General features: G+C 43.7%; 1 protein-coding gene across 2 annotated transcripts in view; it reads right to left on the reverse strand.

Moving 5' to 3' along the window:
* Nucleotides 1-589: 589 nt before the first annotated feature.
* The window catches only part of LOC137640076 (methylated-DNA--protein-cysteine methyltransferase-like), a 131225-nt gene continuing 111374 nt past the window's right edge, over nt 590-20440 (reverse strand). Inside the window, exons 4-5 of one of the 2 annotated variants that reach the window (XM_068372516.1) lie at nt 8025-8120; nt 590-1102 (exon numbers count right to left, since the gene is read on the reverse strand). In XM_068372516.1, the coding sequence (XP_068228617.1) occupies nt 939-1102; nt 8025-8120 (260 nt within the window). In that variant the 3' untranslated portion in view covers nt 590-938. The remainder of the gene's footprint in view (nt 1103-8024; nt 8121-20440) is intronic. The other variant, XM_068372518.1, reaches the window with a different exon arrangement.

Raw genomic sequence — 20440 nt, forward strand, 5'->3', positions numbered from 1 at the left:
TTAATTTTTCATTTATTATTGCATTATGTTCTAATATCTACTTCATTTATAGGCATAAATGTTTACGTTCGGTATATTGATTGATTCAGATGTATTTGTCTCTATTTCATTCTGGATTTACCTTTATCATAAAATTTAATGTGGTGTTTTTGTAGGACTTGGAATGAATTGGACAATTTACATGTAAAACGTGACTCATCATACGAAAAAATCATGTTATAAAAGCCACCCCGGAATGAATTAATTTTGTATCCTTAGGTATTACTTTTATAATAATCATGATAATAAACATTGAATAGATTCTTTTTTACTCTAACAAAGTATAACAAACTACTCAATCAAATTTTCTATGAATACTTTATTATTAGAGATAATTTTTTCATAGAATTTTGAAAAGGGAACCTACAGTATAAATGTTGTTCTTTACAGCATTTATTTTATTCGTCCTAAACTGCCACTCTTCCAAAAAAAGGCTTGATATGCTACTCAGTGGTTTGCTTAACCTCCTTTATCATTATCATTGCGATAAATTTTTCACCATATCAGTTATGAAGCTTTTTTGTAGGATTAGGGTATATAAAAATAACTATGACAAAATATTCCTTTATTAAAATATAATGGAACATTGTACTGTACTAGATTTCAAGCTGTAAAAAAAAGAAATTTCATGACTCACTACAGCCTTATAAATATTACCATCATTTATGTTTCCACAGGCAAATTTCAATTATTTGTACTTCAATACAAAATAAGAATGAATGACTCAGGTGGTCTAATAAAAAACATACCATACTTATCACTCCTTGACAGGTAGATTAATTTTACCTTCTTCTCTTCAAAGATTTTTACATTAGTATTTCGAAAATATTATTAAAGAGCAACTGCTGAAGTATTCTAATTTCATGCCATATGCTTAACCATTTTTTTTTTGTGTGATTTCAGTACTTATCAACTCCTTCATGTTTAAGTAACCATAACTTAACAGACTGTCTTTTTCCACCATGATAGAGACCCATGTCATTTGAACGCACAACTCTGTGACAAGGAACGATGATACCTGTTGGATTGTTCCGCATAGCTGACCCAACTGCTCTCACTGCACCTATCAATGAAAAAGATAAAATTCTACAGATGTCAGCCAATGACAATCTAAAACTACATGCTACACTCATGCAGTTTTCAAATACGATCTTTTAAAACATAGTTACATGGACATATTTTCTAACATCTTTTGGTATCTTGACTTTAAAATTTTTGCATAAGGCATGAGTAAGTTAAAGAAAAAATGACTTGCATACACAGTATGAGTAATTTGGGTACCAAAAAACATGAAAAATTCAAATGTAATTTGTATTTTTTCCAAATGATACAAACCTTAGCTATTTATAGGGGTAATACTTTCGGTGAAGCTGAAAGGACGAGCCATTAAAATTTAGCGAGGGTAAACTACCCATCCCACTAGTTAGTGGACGGTAGGGGGGTAGCTTGCTACCCCTCCCATTAACACATGGGTGATTGAGCTCTCCTTGCTTGGAAGTAGGACTTCAAGGGGGACTGGCAGGCAAGTATGTATAAATAGCTAAGGTTTGTATCGTTAGGAAAAATACAAATTACCTCAGAATTTTTCGTTTATTCCATAACTGGAATACAAACCAAAACTATTTATAGGGGTGACTCACCCATTAGAAGGGTGGATGTCCCTGACAATCTGGCTTCTTGGCTTTACCCGGGGTACTCCCTATTAGGCAGAGATTAGTATGACAATAAGGAGACTCTAACACCTCGCTAAACCTGCAATGCATGGTCTGCGGCCTACACAAGCTGTGTGTGATGAGAAACTAGCAATGTGACTGTCAAGGTAAAGGTTATTTTGAGACTTGCAGGGAATAACCGAGGAGACCGAGACATTCCCAATATCACCTCGCAGGGTAAGGGGACGCAACAGAATTGGGACAATACTAGGATACACAAAGGAGCAATGTTTTACCTGCAGAGGTTTGAGGTCAGCTTGTGCAGAGGACCCAGGATGTCGATTTCCCCAAGAGAGGGGAAGATGAAGAAAGAAAAAGAGTTAAACTTTCCCTTTCATTCACTCAGACTAAAACTGGGGCCACCAATGCCCTCAACCTTCTTCTACTTGTCCGATAAGGAGCTTGAGGTACTAAACCAGCTGTTGTGTATTCACCACAGGACTGATAGAAAACGTATCGAGGTTCCTGTGTGTCACGCCTTGCAGGTAGCGGGCAGTGAACGTAGTTTGGCGTTTCCACACGCCCACTTGCAATACCTGCGTCACAGAGTATTTCTTCTTGAAGGCCAGAGGCGTAGCTATGCCCCTGACAACGTGGGCTCTGGGACGACGTGCTGGAGGAGAATGGGGGTTCAGAGCAAGGTCAAGAACCTTGCAAATTCATGCGAAGATTGTGTTTTCCATGATCTTCCTCTTGTTCCTGCCTCTGCTGATAATCAGTGAGGGCGCTCTGGGCCGATCTGCTGCTGATCTCTTGAGATAGCGCCCTCAAACATTTTACCGGGCATAGTAACAGATGATTGGGACGACAGTTAAAGAGCGGAGACTCGTTATCCGGAAGGAGTCGAATCTACGATCCGAAACCCTGGATTCTGAGTCTTGGCAACAAGCTCAGGGACAAAGCTGAAGCTTACCTCTACTCATCCTCTTGAATGGGCGACATCAAACAAAAGACCATGAAGTTCGCTAACCGGTTGGCTGAGGCCAAGGCGAGCAGGAACACTGTCTTCCAAGTTAGAAGGCAAAATGTTTCCTGCCGTAATGGTTCGTACAGGGATCCTTCTAGGAACCAAAGAACTCGAACCACGTGCCATGGGGAAAGTCTCACTTCTGACTGAGAACAAGTAAGTTCATAACTGTATGAGGATGGAAGTTGTAAAGATGAGGAAAATGCCCATTCCTTTTGGTTTAAAGGCAAGACTCAAGGTTAATCGATAGCCTTTAATTGCTGAAACTGAAAGATGCATTTCCTCCTTCAATGCACGAGAAATTCCTCTATTGCTGGAATAGTGGCATTGAATGGATTGAGACCCATTCAGCGGCATCAACCACAGAAGACGTTCCACTTCGCCTGGTAGAATGAAACTGATGACTTTCGCAGCTATCCAGACATTCCCTTCGCGACTTGTTGCAAAAAACCTCTCTGAGAGAGGAGATGCTGGATGGTCTCCAGGCGTGAAGGTGTAGCGAAGCTACTGCGTTGTGGAAATATTGACATCTGGCTGTCTGAGTAGATTGTGTCATGGAGGAAGTTCTCTTAGGGGCTCCGTCAGGAGCAGCAGAAGGTCAGGGAACCATTCTGCATGATGCCATAGCAGAGCTATGAGGGTCATTGAAAGATTGACCCATGTTCTGGTCTTGTTGAATACTCTTCTCATCAGACAAAATGGTAGAAATGCGTATACGTTGATGTTGTCCCACAGTTGTTGGAATGCATCTTGCCAGAGAGCCTTGGGATCTGGGATTGGGGAGCAGTCCAATGGGAGCCTCAAGTTCAGGGGCGTTACGAACAAGTTTACAGCCGGGGAACCCCACAAAGTCCGTACTTTGTTGGCTACAGGATGATCCAAAGCCCATTTGGGACCCACTATCAGCAATGCTCTGCTCAGATTGTCGGCGAGCACATTCCTCTTGCCTGGAATGAAGCGAGCTGATAGTGAGACCGATTGGACTTCTGCCCATCTCAGTATCTCTACTGCTAGATGGGATAGGGGCTGCAAAAAAGTATCTCCTTGCTTCTTGATATAAGTCACTACTATGGTGTTGTCGCTCATCACCACTACTGAGTGAGCCGCCGGGAACTGGTGGAACTCTTGAAGGGCCAAAAAAAAACCAGCCTTCATCTCTAGTAGATTTATGTGAAGGTACTATATCTGAGGCCCTGTGGTGCAGCACATGGGACACCCCTTCCCCCTTCTTTTGATGCGTCCGAGAATAGCATCAAATCAGGAGGGACAAGAAGATTAACACCCTTCAGCAGATTCTCATCTACCAGCCACCATTCAAGATCCGTCTTTTCCTCTGATCCCATGGGAATCAGAGTGTCCAGGGAATCGAAGGCCTGATTCCAATTGGACTTCAGACGCCACGAGAGAGATAAAATCCTGAGGGGACCGATGGGCACTAGACAGGCCAAAGATGATAAATGTCCGAGAAGACATAGCCCCTTCTGGGCTGGGAGTTCTTCTCGTTTGAGGAAAGGCTTTGCGACTTTCCTCAGCCTTGCTATCCTTTCCTCTGATGGGCAGGCTTGTATTGTTTGATGTCTAATACCATGCTCAGGTATACCAGTCTATGAGAGGGAAACTGGGAAGACTTCTAGAGATTACCATGATCCCCAGATCTTAGCAAAGTATCAGAAGTTTGTCTCTGTGTTGAAGAAGAGTTGCCACCGAGTCTGCTAGGATTAGCCAGTCGTCCAGGTAATGAAGGAGACAGATGCCGGACCTGTGAATCCAAGATGACACCACGGCAAACACTCTTATGAATACCAGAGGTGCTGTGGAAAGGCCGAAACAGCACCTTGAATTGGTATGTCTTTTTGTCGATTTTGAATCTCAGATACTTCCTCGACTGATGGATTGGGAGCTGGAAGTATTATGAGTCCTTTAGATCCAGTGTACACAAGAAATCCTATGCTCTTATCGCTAGACTGACTGTCTGCCGTCTCCATACTGAACAAAGTCTGTTCGACAAGCTTGTTCAGATCTGCGAGATTAGTGACTGATCTCCAGCCTCCAGAAGCCTTTTTCACAAGAGTCGACTGACGAAGTGTAGGGAACCGTCGAGGACCTACTGGAGACAGCCCTTCTCCAACATGGTCTGGACTTTAGCGTGAAGGGTCTGCCCTTTGCTGATTTCATCGCAAAGGAGTTCACAAGCACTGGATTCTTTGTCAGTGGAGGGAGAGATGAAATGAACAGGACGCGATATCCAGAATGAATTACTGAGATCGTCCAAGATTTGGTCCTGAGCTGCATCCACCTGGTCCAGCAGCTTTTAGGCATCCCCCTGCTGGTGGACAAGCAGGGAGATGACCTCTCCCAGCACTTGTGGTTTTTACTGCCACCTCTCTAATGTTTTCCTCCACAATTGGACTTTTTGCCTTTCCCATCCTTGACAGGAAAGGGCTTCTAAGACACTTTTGTTTTAGAAAATGCTGCCGTTTCGTAAGGCTGGTCTTTGGAGGGGCTGTTAGGGCTCTTAGAAAGGGGAAACCCATGTTGGACTTCCTCCACCTCTCCGCAGCCTGCTTGATGTCCCTTGGCTCGAAGGGGAAGAACCCCTCCATGGAGGCGTTTCGGAGCCTGGTCATCTCAGCGTTATGGCCCTGCTGGTGAAATCTCTCGGGCACCGCATCCCTTCGGAAAAAAGCCTGGTGTGTTGAAGAATGTTGAGACGAGATCAGAGACTGAGGCAAAGGACAGTAACCAGAAGAGACAGGATGGACAGTTTCTTCCAAAGAAGGCTAAGGAGGCAAAGAGGTGAAAGGACTCTTGCCGCCGACCGACAATGTACAAGCGTGGGATCGGCAGGCTGATCAACAGTAGGCCTCTGAAGAGGAGACTATGTGAGACTCTTTAATCGAAAGGGAAACACTCATCGGAGAGACGTGCCTCAGACTTTTCTCTTTCCCCGAAGGAGGTTCATCAGGGGAAGGAGCATGGACCTCGGTGGCGGAAGATGGCGAAGAAACAACAACGCTGACAATGTACAGTACAAGGGGTCGACATCTGATGCTGACACTAATAAGAGTCGACGAGCAATACCACGAAAAAGGCTGGGTCAATCGCTACCGCTGAGCGAGAGACAAGCCTGTGAATCGATGAATCGACAACTCTCGAGGAGGCAATTCATGAATCGCTGAACATTTCAGACTGGTGTTAGCCCGCAGAGTCACTACCTGGTGGGCCAGAAAGTCAATGGTGCAGGTGCCAGAGAGAAGGAAGGTCTCCAAAGCATTAATGGTAAAACGGTGAATGATTGTTAACCACCCTACCTTCCTAGTGGCCATAACCAAAGCCTTTGGTGGCTGCAGTTGGTGATCCTCTTTGCATGAGGATGTGACGGCTACTGACGCGCTTGAGAGCATCTGGGAAACCTCCAGCTCAAGACGTGATGGTGATTGCTAACGTGTAGACCGATAACTTGAAGATCGGTATGAGGGAAAGTGTCTCCGCGTTGAGGAGCGATACCGTGATAACGCAGGATCGATCATTACAGCTGCATGAGAGGCAGGTCGGTGTGTCGACGATCCTCGAGTAGGCGACTCACACGTAGCCAAGCGTGAAGGCTGATCGATGATAGATGATTCACATTGAAGTGAATCACGAATAGTTAGGCGAACGTGTTCCAAAGGGAAGCGACGCGGGGAACACTCTGAGTTACGGATGGACGCTTGTTCGTTAAGTGACATATGAGCAATTCCCAAGACGGTGAAGGCCTAAGCGACGTGTGTAGTCGCTGAGGTGAATGCTGTTGGTAAGATGATTGCTGATGAGCAGGCAAACACTGACAAGCAGGCGATCGCTGACGAGCAGGCGATTTCCAAGGTGGTGGAAGAGCAGGCGATTTCCAAGGTGGTGGAAGAGCAGGCGATTCTCGTGTTCTCGGCGATTCTAGCGTATCAGAAGCTTGGCGTGAAGTCGAATACGTAAGCGATTCATGTGTAACTGAACACTTGGGTGGTACACAAGTTTTCGATCGTTAATGATGGTCAGGCGATCCACGAGCTGATTGAAGCGTCTGCGATTCATGTGTAACTCAACGCTTAGGTGGTACACGAAATGTCAATCGTCGACAGTGGTCATGCAATTCCCGAGCTGATGGAAGCGTTGGTGATTTACCCTCTGCTGGACAATAAGGAAACTGTCGAGCATGTGAGCGTTGTGATTACTGAGCGATTCACGCCCTGGAGGGCGATTGCGTTCCGAAGGAGAGAGTTGCGTTAGACTGAAACACTCAGAACAACAGCCGAACGCTGGCTTGTTGAGCGATGAGTGTTTGAGCGTCGACGAGCTACGAATCCCTGGACGAGGAGGTGGGCCGATGATTCACGCTGAGGTGATTCACACACCGTTGGGCATTTCACACTCCTACGGTAATCGACTCGTTTCAGATACGAGACGCATGAGAACGCTGTCGGGTAGGAGATTGAAGTTCACGACGCTAACGAGTACACGATTCCGAAAAACTGGAACAGCAGGCGATTGTTGAGCAGCAAGCAGTTCACGCGTAGCAAGCGATACCCGAGAGGGAGATGGAAGAGCAGGCGGCTGTCGAACTGCAAGCGATTCTTGCATAGCAGGCGAAATATGAGAGGTTGAACGAGCAGGAGATTATAAGATTACTCGAGTGCCATTTGTGGATGAGATCATAATGTGGGGTAGATGGAGATGGTTTGGGCATGCTCTTCGCACTCCCCAAGAAAGATAAGTTCACCGAACGTTCAGCTGGGTTCTATATGGGGCATTAGAAGAGTTAAAAGACCCAGGCCTACACGGCTAAGGACTATGAAGCGTGAAGTAGATGATGAATGGAGAGGTATTGAATTAAAAGCTCAAGATAGAGATGACTGGCATAACCTAACCGAGGCCCTTTGCGTCAATAGGCATAGAAGGATATGATGATGATAAGAACTAAAACAGTGAAAAATCAGGAAATACGTAACAAATATATTTTTTTTATTTACTCAGAGCCCAACACGAGCACCTTTTCTCACAATTAGTGCAATTTGTTTTCAAATGTTGTAATGATATTTCCACACTATCGACACTAAAAGGTTGGTGAAACCTTATCTCAAAGAAAACCAGAACTTTTGTTTTTATGTATTGCTGAGAACAAAAATACCAAACAGTTCTAGATGTGATATAGTATATCAGTTGGTTACGGTATGTATATTACAGAATATAACATAGCGAAAACTATTGGATGAGGGTATAATAAATGAAAGAAATTCAATTAAAAATACTGAAATGACTGAAATATATCATACCAGGATTATTAAGTCTTGATGCTAAAGCACCATAAGTGATAACCTCTCCTGGTCCTACAGTATCTGCAAGGATCTGCCAAACTTGAGCACGAAACACTGGAAAAGAAGTGTAATTTCTTATCATTGCCACTAGTTTTTGAAGAAGATAATGAGCAAAAATTTTCAAAATTATGTGTTAACTTCTGGTGACAAATATATTTTCATCTCTATACTTTCAAATAATATATTTCAATACAAAATGACCAAAATGTCTGGCCTACTCGACTCTATCCCTTCAAAAGTATGACTGCCAATACTTCCAAAACATATCAAATATGTAGAAAATTAACTACTGAAATAGATAAAAACTAATGCAAAAGTAAAATAAATAACAAACCTTAAAATATAAAAATTATAAATAAACCTATATTTACAAGATGAGAATATAAATACTCTAATCTATACAGTAATATATATATATATATATATATATATATATATATATATATATATATATATATATATATATTTCTACCTCATACTTGGGATCGAACGCTAGCCCCTACTAATGAAAGGCCAGGTCGAAACCAACCATGCCACGAGAGGCCATAAAAGGAAATCGGAACCTGACGCTATCCAGCTGTCCGAGGATTTACCTGGCGAGACATCAGTCTCTTACCAGCGAGTTTTGCCCGATTTCCCCGGCCCACCACGTGACACAATTGGTAGTAATTCATTCAAATTACCCCTAATGAGTCAATATGGATAAATATCAACACAACATCGTGTTCAAATCAAAATAAATTTCTACCTCATACTTGGGATCGAACGCTAGCCCCTTCTAATGAAAGGCCAGGTCGAAACCAACCATGCCACGAGAGGCCATAAAAGGAAATCGGAACCTGACGCTATCCAGCTGTCCGAGGATTTACCTGGCGAGACATCAGTCTCTTACCAGCGAGTTTTGCCCGATTTCCCGGCCCACCACGTGACACAATTGGTAGTAATTCATTCAAATTACCCCTAATGAGTCAATATGAATAAATATCAACACAACATCGTGTTCAAATCGAAATAAATTTCTACCTCATACTTGGGATCGAACGCTAGCCCCTTCTAATGAAAGGCCAGGTCGAAACCAACCATGCCACGAGAGGCCATAAAAGGAAATTGGAACCTGACGCTATCCAGCTGTCCGAGGATTTACCTGGCGAGACATCAGTCTCTTACCAGCGAGATTTACATGAGTCAATATGGATAAATATCAACACAACATCGTGTTTAAATCGAAATAAATTTCTACCTCATACTTGGGATCGAACGCTAGCCCCTTCTAATGAAAGGCCAGGTCGAAACCAACCATGCCACGAGCCTGGCCTTTCATTAGAAGGGGCTAGCGTTCGATCCCAAGTATGAGGTAGAAATTTATTTCGATTTGAACACGATGTTGTGTTGATATTTATCCATATTGACTCATTAGGGGTAATTTGAATGAATTACTACCAATTGTGTCACGTGGTGGGCCGGGGAAATCGGGTAAAACTCGCTGGTAAGAGACTGATGTCTCGGCAGGTAAATCCTCGGACAGCTGGATAGCGTCAGGTTCCGATTTCCTTTTATGGCCTCTCGTGGCATGGTTGGTTTCGACCTGGCCTTTCATTAGAAGGGGCTAGCGTTCGATCCCAAGTATGAGGTAGAAATTTATTTCGATTTGAACACGATGTTGTGTTGATATTTATCCATATTGACTCATTAAGGGTAATTTGAATTAATTACTATCAATTGTGTCACGTGGTGGGCCGGGGAAATCGGGTAAAACTCGCTGGTAAGAGACTGATGTCTCGCCAGGTAAATCCTCGGACAGCTGGATAGCGTCAGGTTCCGATTTCCTTTTATGGCTTCTCGTGGCATGGTTGGTTTCGACCTGGCCTTTCATTAGAAGGGGCTAGCGTTCGATCCCAAGTATGAGGTAGAAATTTATTTCGATTTGAACACGATGTTGTGTTGATATTTATCCATATATATATATATATATATATATATATATATATATATATATATATACATACATATATATATTTATATATATATATATATATATATATATATATATATATATATATATAAAAAATATGTATATATATATATATATATATATATATATATATATATATATATATATTCTTACAAAGCTGGTCTACATGAAAGTAGATTATTTTATTCACATATTTCATTTGTGTATTCAAGAGATGTATAGTCAGCTCTATAAGGTGCGTTCCACTCATGTAGGATTAAGTGAATATATGTAAATTACATAACTGTCGACATTAATTTAGTTGTATTTTCATTCAGTTCCGTATACATAAATTTACGTTATTTTAAATAATTTAATTTCCATTTCACTCGTTATGTTACGAAATCTTAAGTAACTTCTTAATAGGTATGCTGTATGAAAAACGCTAGGGATTGCATCATGTTTCCACGTGGTGTGAAGTTGCATGAAGGTTCTAGACCTGACATCGTGAGAGGCTGTCTGGACCATGACACCACGCTATTAGAATGATTAACTAGAAGTTTCTAAAGTGAGTTAGGATGATATATATAAGGGCCTAGCAATGCACAGGAACTAGAGATCCAGCCTGACCCTCTGAAAGAACCAACGTCCACCATCCCTCTCTCCAGCATCTATCCAGCCACTACGTATTTCCTCTCCAACATGAATAGTGATTTCTCTCCAACGTATACCATGTATAGTGTTTTTTAAACATTGATGATATTTAAAAGAGATGTGTGTTAATCTAAGTACAAGTAACAGTTATGTATATAAAAATGTAAATTTGATTTATTTTCTAAAGTATTGGAGTTTCAACTTTTTTCCATTCATTGTCAAAATAAATCATTTACATAAATTCATTTCTAGTGAAACAAGAGATTGTATAATTTTAAAAGTGTCAATCTTGTCTCAAGACTAAAGTCTAGTTAAGATTTAAATTCCGAATGATTTGTTTTTGCTATTATTTTTTAATTGTTATTCTTATAGCATATATATATATATATATATATATATATATATATATATATATATATATATATATATATATATATATTTGTAAAGTGTGAATTAATTTGATCATCAATAATTATTTCAGAGCTATGCTCATATCCTCTAAGAAGTGAAGAGGTTGGTGTTAGAATAGTTACGGTTAAAAGTAAAGTGTAAAGTAAAGAGACCTTTAAATATTCAGTGTTCATATCTATTACTGTCAGGGAGTCGCATATTATTCTCAGAGTTTGAATGTATTCTCTTGTGTATCAGATTATGTAATAAAAAGCAGGTGAGTTTGGGAGCTCAGGAATTTACGTAACTCGCTAGTCATAATATATATATATTTATATATATATATATATATATATATATATATATATATATATATATATATATAAAGATACGTATAAATATAAATATAAATACATATATATATATATATATATATATATATATATATATATATATATATATCAAAAATTTTAAGTAATTTTTATTTTTCCTAACATACTTACCGAGAATTACTTCCTTAGGAGAGTCACTTGGTGACCTCTTTCTCGACCATTTTTGGCGCCGATATCCTTCACCCCGTACTCCATACAGGCCTACCCCCGCCGCCACAGAATGCGCCCCGAGGGCAGGATTAGGTCAGGTCACTGCCTCTCTGGGCGATTCTCCTCATTCAGTCTGCCGTATAGCCCAACTTGGCAATGGAAGGATGGCACTCGGGGACGGAAGGGAGGGCCATTACCCGGAAGTAATTCTCGGTAAGTATGTTAGGAAAAATAAAAATTACTTAAAATTTTTGATTTGTTCCAACACGAATACTTACCTCGAATTACTTCCTTAGGAGACTTATACTTTAGGAGGCGGGAGTGCTATTCTGACACTTGACTAGGCACGTAGGGCCTAGAGGGCTATGGAATGCTGGGGCCTATCAGAGTACGGGAGTGAGGGTAACTGCGCCACCTTACGCTATTACCTAAGATTTTACCTCTTAAAAATTCTTCTGACGATTTTCTCCGGATGTAGTCGCGAAGAATGTGTTCATCGTTGGGTACAGCCTCTGGCCTTACCGCTACACAGCCCGGAGGGCGGCCATGACTGTCCCAATGGAGAACCTGTCCAAGGATTTCCTTGAATAACCCTTGAGGTAGTGGGCAGTAAAGTTTGACTGGTGCGACCAAGTACCTGTCTGTAGGATCTGCCTCACCACCATGTTTCTCTCAAAGGGCAAGGGGGTGCTCAGACCCCTGATGTCATGGGTCCGGGGAGTGCCTGGCACTGCCATTTTATCCTCTTCATAGGTTCTAGCGATGCCTTGTCTCAGCCAGCAGGAAATGGTGTTCTCGGGAACTTTCTTCCTTTTAACACCTGTGGAAACGAAGAGGTTCCTGATACCTGGTCGGAGTGAGAGAAGTCGAATGACAAACCATGTATCTTTCCCACTCTCTTATCGGACGCCAAGGCCAGCAAGAAGACGGCCTTGAGGGTGAGATCTTTGTTCACGATATCTTTCAAGTGTTCAAAGTGGGAGCGACACATCATCTTCCAGACCTTGCCTAAATCCCACTGGGGCACCTTTCCCGCCTGAGGGGGGTAAGACTGCTCGAAGCTTTGACAAGCATCGCTATGTGTCTCGAGGCCCCCAGGACGATGCCCTTCCGGAGGAAGACTTGGCCTAAGGCAGCCCGAACCCCTTTTTATGGCTGAGATTGACCTCTCCACTTTGTCCTTGAGAAACACCAGAAAAACTGCCATGTCTGGGACAGAGGCCTTAAGAGGTCTAATGAACCTCTCAGCGCACCACTTCGCGACGGAGGTCCATTTTGTTTGGAAGACCGCGGGTGGCGACTTCTTAGGAATAGAGACATTCTCTTAGCCGTGGAGGAAGAATATCTTTCTTTCTTCAGGAGCAGCTCTTAGTCTTCAGTCGTGAAGACGTAGGGAGAGAGGCCTGCCGAGGAGCTTGAGAAAGTGAGGCTGGTGCAGAAGGTCTGACCTGACGGACAGAGGCCACGGCGGTTGACTCGATAGGTCTTTTAGGTCCGCGAACCACTCTTCCTGCCTAGCCACCAGGGTGCTACCAAAGTCATCTGTAGGTTTCGAGCCACCTTTATTCTGCTGAGCACTTGTCTTATCAGCGTGAAAAGGGGGAAAAGGCGTACACATCCAGATTGTCCCACTTGTGCTGAAAGAGTCTTCTAAGGAAGCTTTCGGGTCTGGTACAGGGGAGCAAAAGACTGGGAGTTGGGCGTTGAGGTTGTTGTAAGGCGGTCAACCACCGGGGAACCCCAGCGTTGAATGTTGAGCTTGGCTATTCCTGGGAGAAGGGACCATTTTGTCCCTACTATGTGGCCCATTCTGCTGAGGTCGTCGGCCAGAACGTTTTACTTTCCGGGAATGAACCTTGCTAACATCACCACTTGATTCCCTACCACTCAATCTAGATTCTCTATGGTGAGATCGCACAACTCCTTCGATTACAGTACCCTGCTTGTTTATGTATGCCACTACCGTGGTGTTGTCGCTCATCCACGCCACGGTGTTCCCCTTTAGCAGACTTGCGAAGTGTAGGCACGCCTTCTGGACTACTTCCAACTCCAGGACATTGTGTGGAGTTGTCTCTCCCCTTCCAACCAGGTCTCTCGTGCCGCTTCGTCGGGGGGAAGGCCTCCCCACCTCTGGTTGGAGGCGTCTGTTAACAGTAGTAACTCGGGAGGGCCGGTCCCGAAGGACGTCCCCCTGAGTGAGTTCGACTGGCAATGTCACCATTCTAGGGAGGGTCTCGTGTCTGGAATGACTGGGATTAGCACCTGCTGCGAATCCGTCTGTCACCAAAGGTTCCTGAGATTCCATTGGATGGAACTGAGCCTTACCCTCCCTTGGGGAACTAGGTTCTCCAGAGAGACCAGGTGACCTGTCAGCCTCTGCCCGTCTTCCGCCCTCCTGGGGTGTTCTGACAGGGACGGCTGACTAATGAGCCTGAGGTTTCATATCTTATTCTCCGAAGGGAAAAAATTCTCCCCGAAAAAAGTCTAATGTTATTCCCCAGTAGTTCATTCCGGTGGAAGGGAATAGATTTGGTTACTTCGGGTTGATTCAGTTCCCCAGATCCTTGCAAAAACTGGGGGAGACTTCTCCCTTTTCCCTCCAAGAGGACCTTTGAGGCGGGAAGAAGCCACCAGCCGTCCAGGTATCTGATACGGCGTACGCCTCGTTCGTGCGCCCCCACTGCGACAGCCGTGTGGACTCTCACGAACACTTTGGGCGTTGTTGACAGACCAAAGAAAAAAGGGGGGATCCTGAATTGCAGGAGCTGGGAACCCTATTTTACCCGGGGGAACTTCCGACCCGAGGTGTGGACCGGAATCTGGAAGTATGCGTCCTTGGGGTCGATGGTATCCTACAATCTTTCTCCCTCAAGGACAGCAGGACTGAATTCTGCGTGTCCATTTAGAAGTCCGTCATCTTGACGAACCTGTTGAGAGCTGACAGATCTATAACCGGTCTCCACCCCCCGGTCGCTTTTACTGCCAGGAATAGGAGGCTGTAGACGCCTGGCCCTGGGAGAAGAACTTCTTCCATGGTACCCTTCTCTAGCATGGATGACACCTCCTCTTGAAGGGCGGTCCTCTTTAACGGGTCTTTGGGATCTAGCCATTCTATCCGGTTGGCCGGAAAAATCGTGGGTGGTTCCGTTAGGAATGGAAGTCCGTAGCCCTTCTTTAGTAAGGACACTGTCCAAGGTTCCGCTCCTTGAGCCCTTCATGCTTGCCAATGACGCCTGAGTTACCCTCCAACCCGAGGGTTGGGTGGGGATAGGGGCCTCCCACTCTTATCTTCTTCTAGAGGGGCGGCCTGACCTGTCTCCCCTAGAGGCGGGGTAACCCGACCTGAAGGAGCTAGAGGGCGTTGGAGCTCCCCTGCAGAGGGGCTGAGGCGTTGCGGACCAGGAGGAAGAGGGGGGCTTCTCTCCTCGTAGTGCTGGTAGATGCTTGGGGTGTCGCGGCACTATCCAAGACAGACCTCTATAGGGTGGTCTCCTAGGAGTCGTAGGTCTGGGGACGTTAGTCTCCTTCTATTTCAAGACCTTCTCCATTATGGTTTCTAGTTCCTTCCGAGGAAACAGAGACTCTCCCCCCAAGGGAAAGCTGCGAATGGGTCGCGTTTCCCCGTCTGGTGCCTTCCAAGACACTATCGCCAGAACAGTGTCTCGCTTCCAGAACACCCAGTTATCTGTTAGTGTGAGAGACTGATAGTTCAATAACCTTAAGGGTTGAAGGCCTTGCTGGACAGGGTCCTCGGGGTCAAAGGAGGCTTCCACACCTCCCAAAGAGTAAGCCCACCAGTCCAGCCAAGAGGGGACGTTTACTAAGTCCCTCGACATTTTCTCCATCATGGAGGCTCCTGCTGGTGAGAACCAGACTGGGGCTGAAGAGGCTCTACTGTCTGAAAACGCCTTGACTAAGGATGACCTGCTGACCCTCAAAAAGGCTTGACTTCCCGGAAACTACGTCCGTTGTTGCAGGTTCCGGTACCAGTGGTGTCTTCTGCAAAGGCTAACCACTCCTATAGACGGAGTCCTCCGTCAGGGATCGCTCTTCTCCGTCAGCCGAGGACCTGGATTTCATCTGCGGGGACGCCCGCACCAGGGGGCCTGGGTTACCGCAAGCAACGCTGGTTCAGCGGGGACTCCCGTCGGCCCAAGGCTCTGGGTGCCGAGGATGCGGTTCCCGTGGGCTGACCCGACAGCGGGAACCGTTCCTTCTGACCCGAAGGCCGCACCAGCCGGGCTGGTTCGGCCAGGCCGCCCGACCAGCAGCGCGTTTCCCCCGCTGGGCGGGGTTAACCGTAGGCTTCGGGGACTTACGCTTACCTGTGGAGTCCTTCCTACCGCTTGATCTCGAGGCGCCAGGTCACCGGGCACTCCCCGGGAGCTTCGGTTCTGGAATACCAGGCACTCCCTTGCGGTGGTACCGGTTTCCCCGGCGGGGAGCTCCGCACCAGGTTCGGGGTCAGAACCGGCAACGCCGTACCGTCGAGGACTACTGTTCGTGTATTCTCTCCGGGGGACGCGGACGCGGATCCTCGTGGGCTGACCCAACGGAGGGAACCGTTCCTTTTAAGTCCGAGGGCCGAACCAGCTGTGCTGACTCGGCCAGGCTGCCCGTAAATAAGCCCGCTTACACCTGCTGGCGGGCTGGGGGACGCGGACGCGGATCCCCGTGGGCTGACCCGACGGAGGGAACCGTTCCTTTTAAGTCCGAGAGCCGAACCAGCTGTGCTGATTCGGCCAGGTTGCCCGTAAAGAGGCCCGGTTACACCTGCGGGCGGGCTGGGGGACGCGGACGCGGATCCCTGTGGGCTGACCCGACGGAGGGAACCGTTCCTTGTAAGTCCGAGGGCCGAACCAGCTGTGCTGATTCGGCCAGGCTGCCCGTAAAGAAGCTCGGTTACACCCGTTGGCGGGGTGAACCGGAGGCTTCGCGGTCTTACGCCTGCCTGAAGAGGCCTTCTCGCATTTCTCCCTGCGAGGGTTATATCTGCGTCTGGAGGATGGCCTTCGTGGTGAGAAAAAACCCTGGGTTGTCGGTCCGGGAGACGCTGCAAGACAGACCTGGGAGGCTCCTTCTCGGCGAGGCCCTTGGCTGCAGAAGAGACTGAAAAATACGCTAAGAGACTGGAGAAGAATTAGAGACATTTTCCCCCACATGGGGTCATCAGAGGAGACGTGGCCTGCTTGCGCCAGGACTCCGTCTCCCCACACAATATGGATAATTATCAACACAACATCGTGTTCAAGTAGAAATAAATTTCTACCTCATACTTGGGATCGAACGCTAGCCCCTTCTAATGAAAGACCAGGTCGAAACCAACCATGCCACGAGAGGCCATAAAAGGAAATCGGAACCTGACGCTAACTAGCTGTCCGAGGATTTACCTGGCGAGACATCAGTCTCTTACCAGCTAGTTAGCGTCAGGTTCCGATTTCCTTTTATGGCCTCTCGTGGCATGGTTGGTTTCGACCTGGTCTTTCATTAGAAGGGGCTAGCGTTCGATCCCAAGTATGAGGTAGAAATTTATTTCTACTTGAACACGATGTTGCGTTGATAATTATCCATATTGACTCATTAGGGGTAATTTGAATGAATTACTACCAATTGTGTCACGTGGTGGGCCGGGGAAATCGGGTAAAACTCGCTGGTAAGAGACTGATGTCTCGCCAGGTAAATCCTCGGACAGCTAGTTAGCGTCAGGTTCCAATTTCCTTTTATGGCCTCTCGTGGCATGGTTGGTTTCGACCTGGCCTTTCATTAGAAGGGGCTAGCGTTCGATCCCAAGTATGAGGTAGAAATTTATTTCTATTTGAACACGATGTTGTGTTGATAATTATCCATATTGACTCATTAGGGGTAATTTGAATGAATTACTACCAATTGTGTCACGTGGTGGGCCAGGGAAATCGGGTAAAACTCGCTAGTAAGAGACTGATGTCTCGCCAGGTAAATCCTCGGACAGCTAGTTAGCGTCAGGTTCCAATTTCCTTTTATGGCCTCTCGTGGCATGGTTGGTTTCGACCTGGTCTTTCATTAGAAGGGGCTAGCGTTCGATGCCAAGTATGAGGTAGAAATTTATTTCTATTTGAACACGATGTTGTGTTGATAATTATCCATATTGACTCATTAGGGGTAATTTGAATGAATTACTACCAATTGTGTCACGTGGTGGGCCGGGGAAATCGGGTAAAACTCGCTGGTAAGAGACTGATGTCTCGCCAGGTAAATCCTCGGACAGCTAGTTAGCGTCAGGTTCCGATTTCCTTTTATGGCCTCTCGTGGCATGGTTGGTTTCGACCTGGCCTTTCATTAGAAGGGGCTAGCATTCGATCCCAAGTATGAGGTAGAAATTTATTTCTATTTGAACACGATGTTGTGTTGATAATTATCCATATATATATGTATACATATTTATACATATCTATACGTGTATATATATATATATATATATATATATATATATATATAAATGTACAAATATATAAATATAAATATATAAATATGATAATATAAAAATATAAATATATACATATATATATATACATATATATATATATATATATATATATATATATATATATATATATATATATATATATATATATATATATATATATATGGTAGTCTACATAAGGAAAATTGAAAGATATGTATTGTAGAAATGCTCTACAGTTTCGTCTGCTACTGGACCTCTTCTTGGAGCGTTTATGATAGAATAAATACATACGTTTGCATATACAAGAGAGGCTTCAAATCATAAAAGCAAATATATGATTTGAAGCTTTTTCTGTATGTACAAACGTGTGTATTTATTCTTTTCATAATAAACGCTCCAAGACGAGGTCCAGTGGCGGACGGAACTGTAGATCATTTCTACATATACATATCTTTCAATTTTCCTTATGTAGACTATCATATATTAAGTTATCTTCTTGCTAAGGAAGATTACATCTGTATCTATCTATCTATCAATCTATATATATATATATATATATATATATATATATATATATATATATATATATATAATATATATATATATATATATATATATATATATAATATATATATATACACACATATATATATACATATATATATATATATATATATATATTTATATATATTTATATAAATATATATACATATAAATAAATATATATACATATATATATATATATATATATATATATATATATATATATATATATATATATATATATATAGAAGGCTTAATAGAAGGGCCATGGATGCCTGGTGGGTTATCAAGAAGTTGGCTTTCCCTTAGCTGATTCTATTTCTTCTCACATCCATCCTTACTGTCCTCCCTTCAGTTGAATTGGCTATCCTGGAGGGTATTTAGCCTTGCATGGTGTATCGGCGCCTCCATGTTGACCAGTTTTTCCGACTTTTTTTTCTATAGTCTATGGGTTTCATCAATCATTTTATTTATATTTCCTTAAAAAAAATTGTTTTTGTTTTCATTCTTGTTAATTTAGTTGTTAAGTATGATGTATATTTTCTATCATTATTGTTTCTCTTGCTCTCTGAAGACATTGAGCAAAATCCAGGACTAGTACGTCCTAGATTTTGTCAATGTCGTCTACTGTATTGCAATATTCGTGGTGTTCGTGCAAATATTCAAGACTTTACAGTTGTGTCCAGACAGTATGATATTCTTTTGTGCTCAGAAACTTTGATTTCTAATATGTGGTACTCCTCTGAAGCCAATAATGTTGAAACGCGATGCCATCCCTAGGGCCAGGGGAATGGCGTTGTATAATAGGACTGAGTACACTGCTTCTCATAAGTTCTGCCATGAATGTGGATGACCGGAATCTTGACCTGGATAATTCTACCTTCAATTGTCTTCTAACTGTTATGGCTAAGATACAAGAAAATGATAGAAAGGTCTCTTTTGTCCTTGTTGGTGATTTTAATGCTCACCATAGGGAGTTGTTGAATTTTGTTTCTCCTACCGATCGCCACGGCTTAAGAGCTTTAGACTTTGCCTCAGAATCAGGCTGTGAGCAAATCATAAGTGAAGCTACTCACACATCTTGTAACTGCTTGGAGCTCGTATACACCGACTCCCCTGGCGTTATAACAAGTAAGGTTGGTTCTCCAGTTGGGACATCTAATCATGCCTTGATTTCATTAGTAGTGAAGACTGAGCAGCCTGTCCCTGATGTATCTTACTCATGTAAGATTTATATGAAATCTCAAACAGACTGGAATGGGATTTTGCATGTTCTTTTAGGCTTGAAATGGTCACAATTGTATAGTAGTGTTGATCCTGTAGTCCCTTTGAATGAGAATCTACTCAGCATAATTGATAGGCGTATCCCTTCTTGTGTAATAAGGTACCAAGTGAAGGACAAGCCATGGTTCAATAATGATTGTAGAAGTGCTCATTTGGAGAAGCAGGAAGGGTAACAGATCAGATTTGACCTGGAATAACTATACTCACCTTAGAGCTTTTGGTCAAAGAGTTTATGCTTCAACTGAAAAAGAATACAATTTAACCATAAAAGAAACCCTTTCTGGTACAACACAGGAGCATAAGTGGTGGACTACCCTTAAATCTGCACTCTTTGGAGTTGATGCAACAGTTCCTCCTTTACTTAAACCAGATGGCTCTGTCACTCACTGTCCAAAGGAAAAGGCAACCCTTTTGGCAGATGTGTTTGACAGCTAGCAGAGTAATGAGAAACTCGAACTTCCTCATTCCTGTTTTCCTGAGGCTAAACTAAGTAGTTTAGCTTTTCTATCTCGTGAAATTAAAGCTCTGCTGATAGACCTTGATGCTTATGGAGGTGTATATCCAAATG

The sequence above is a fragment of the Palaemon carinicauda genome, chromosome 4 (genome assembly GCF_036898095.1).
Source record: "Palaemon carinicauda isolate YSFRI2023 chromosome 4, ASM3689809v2, whole genome shotgun sequence".
Classification (NCBI taxonomy): domain Eukaryota; kingdom Metazoa; phylum Arthropoda; class Malacostraca; order Decapoda; family Palaemonidae; genus Palaemon; species Palaemon carinicauda.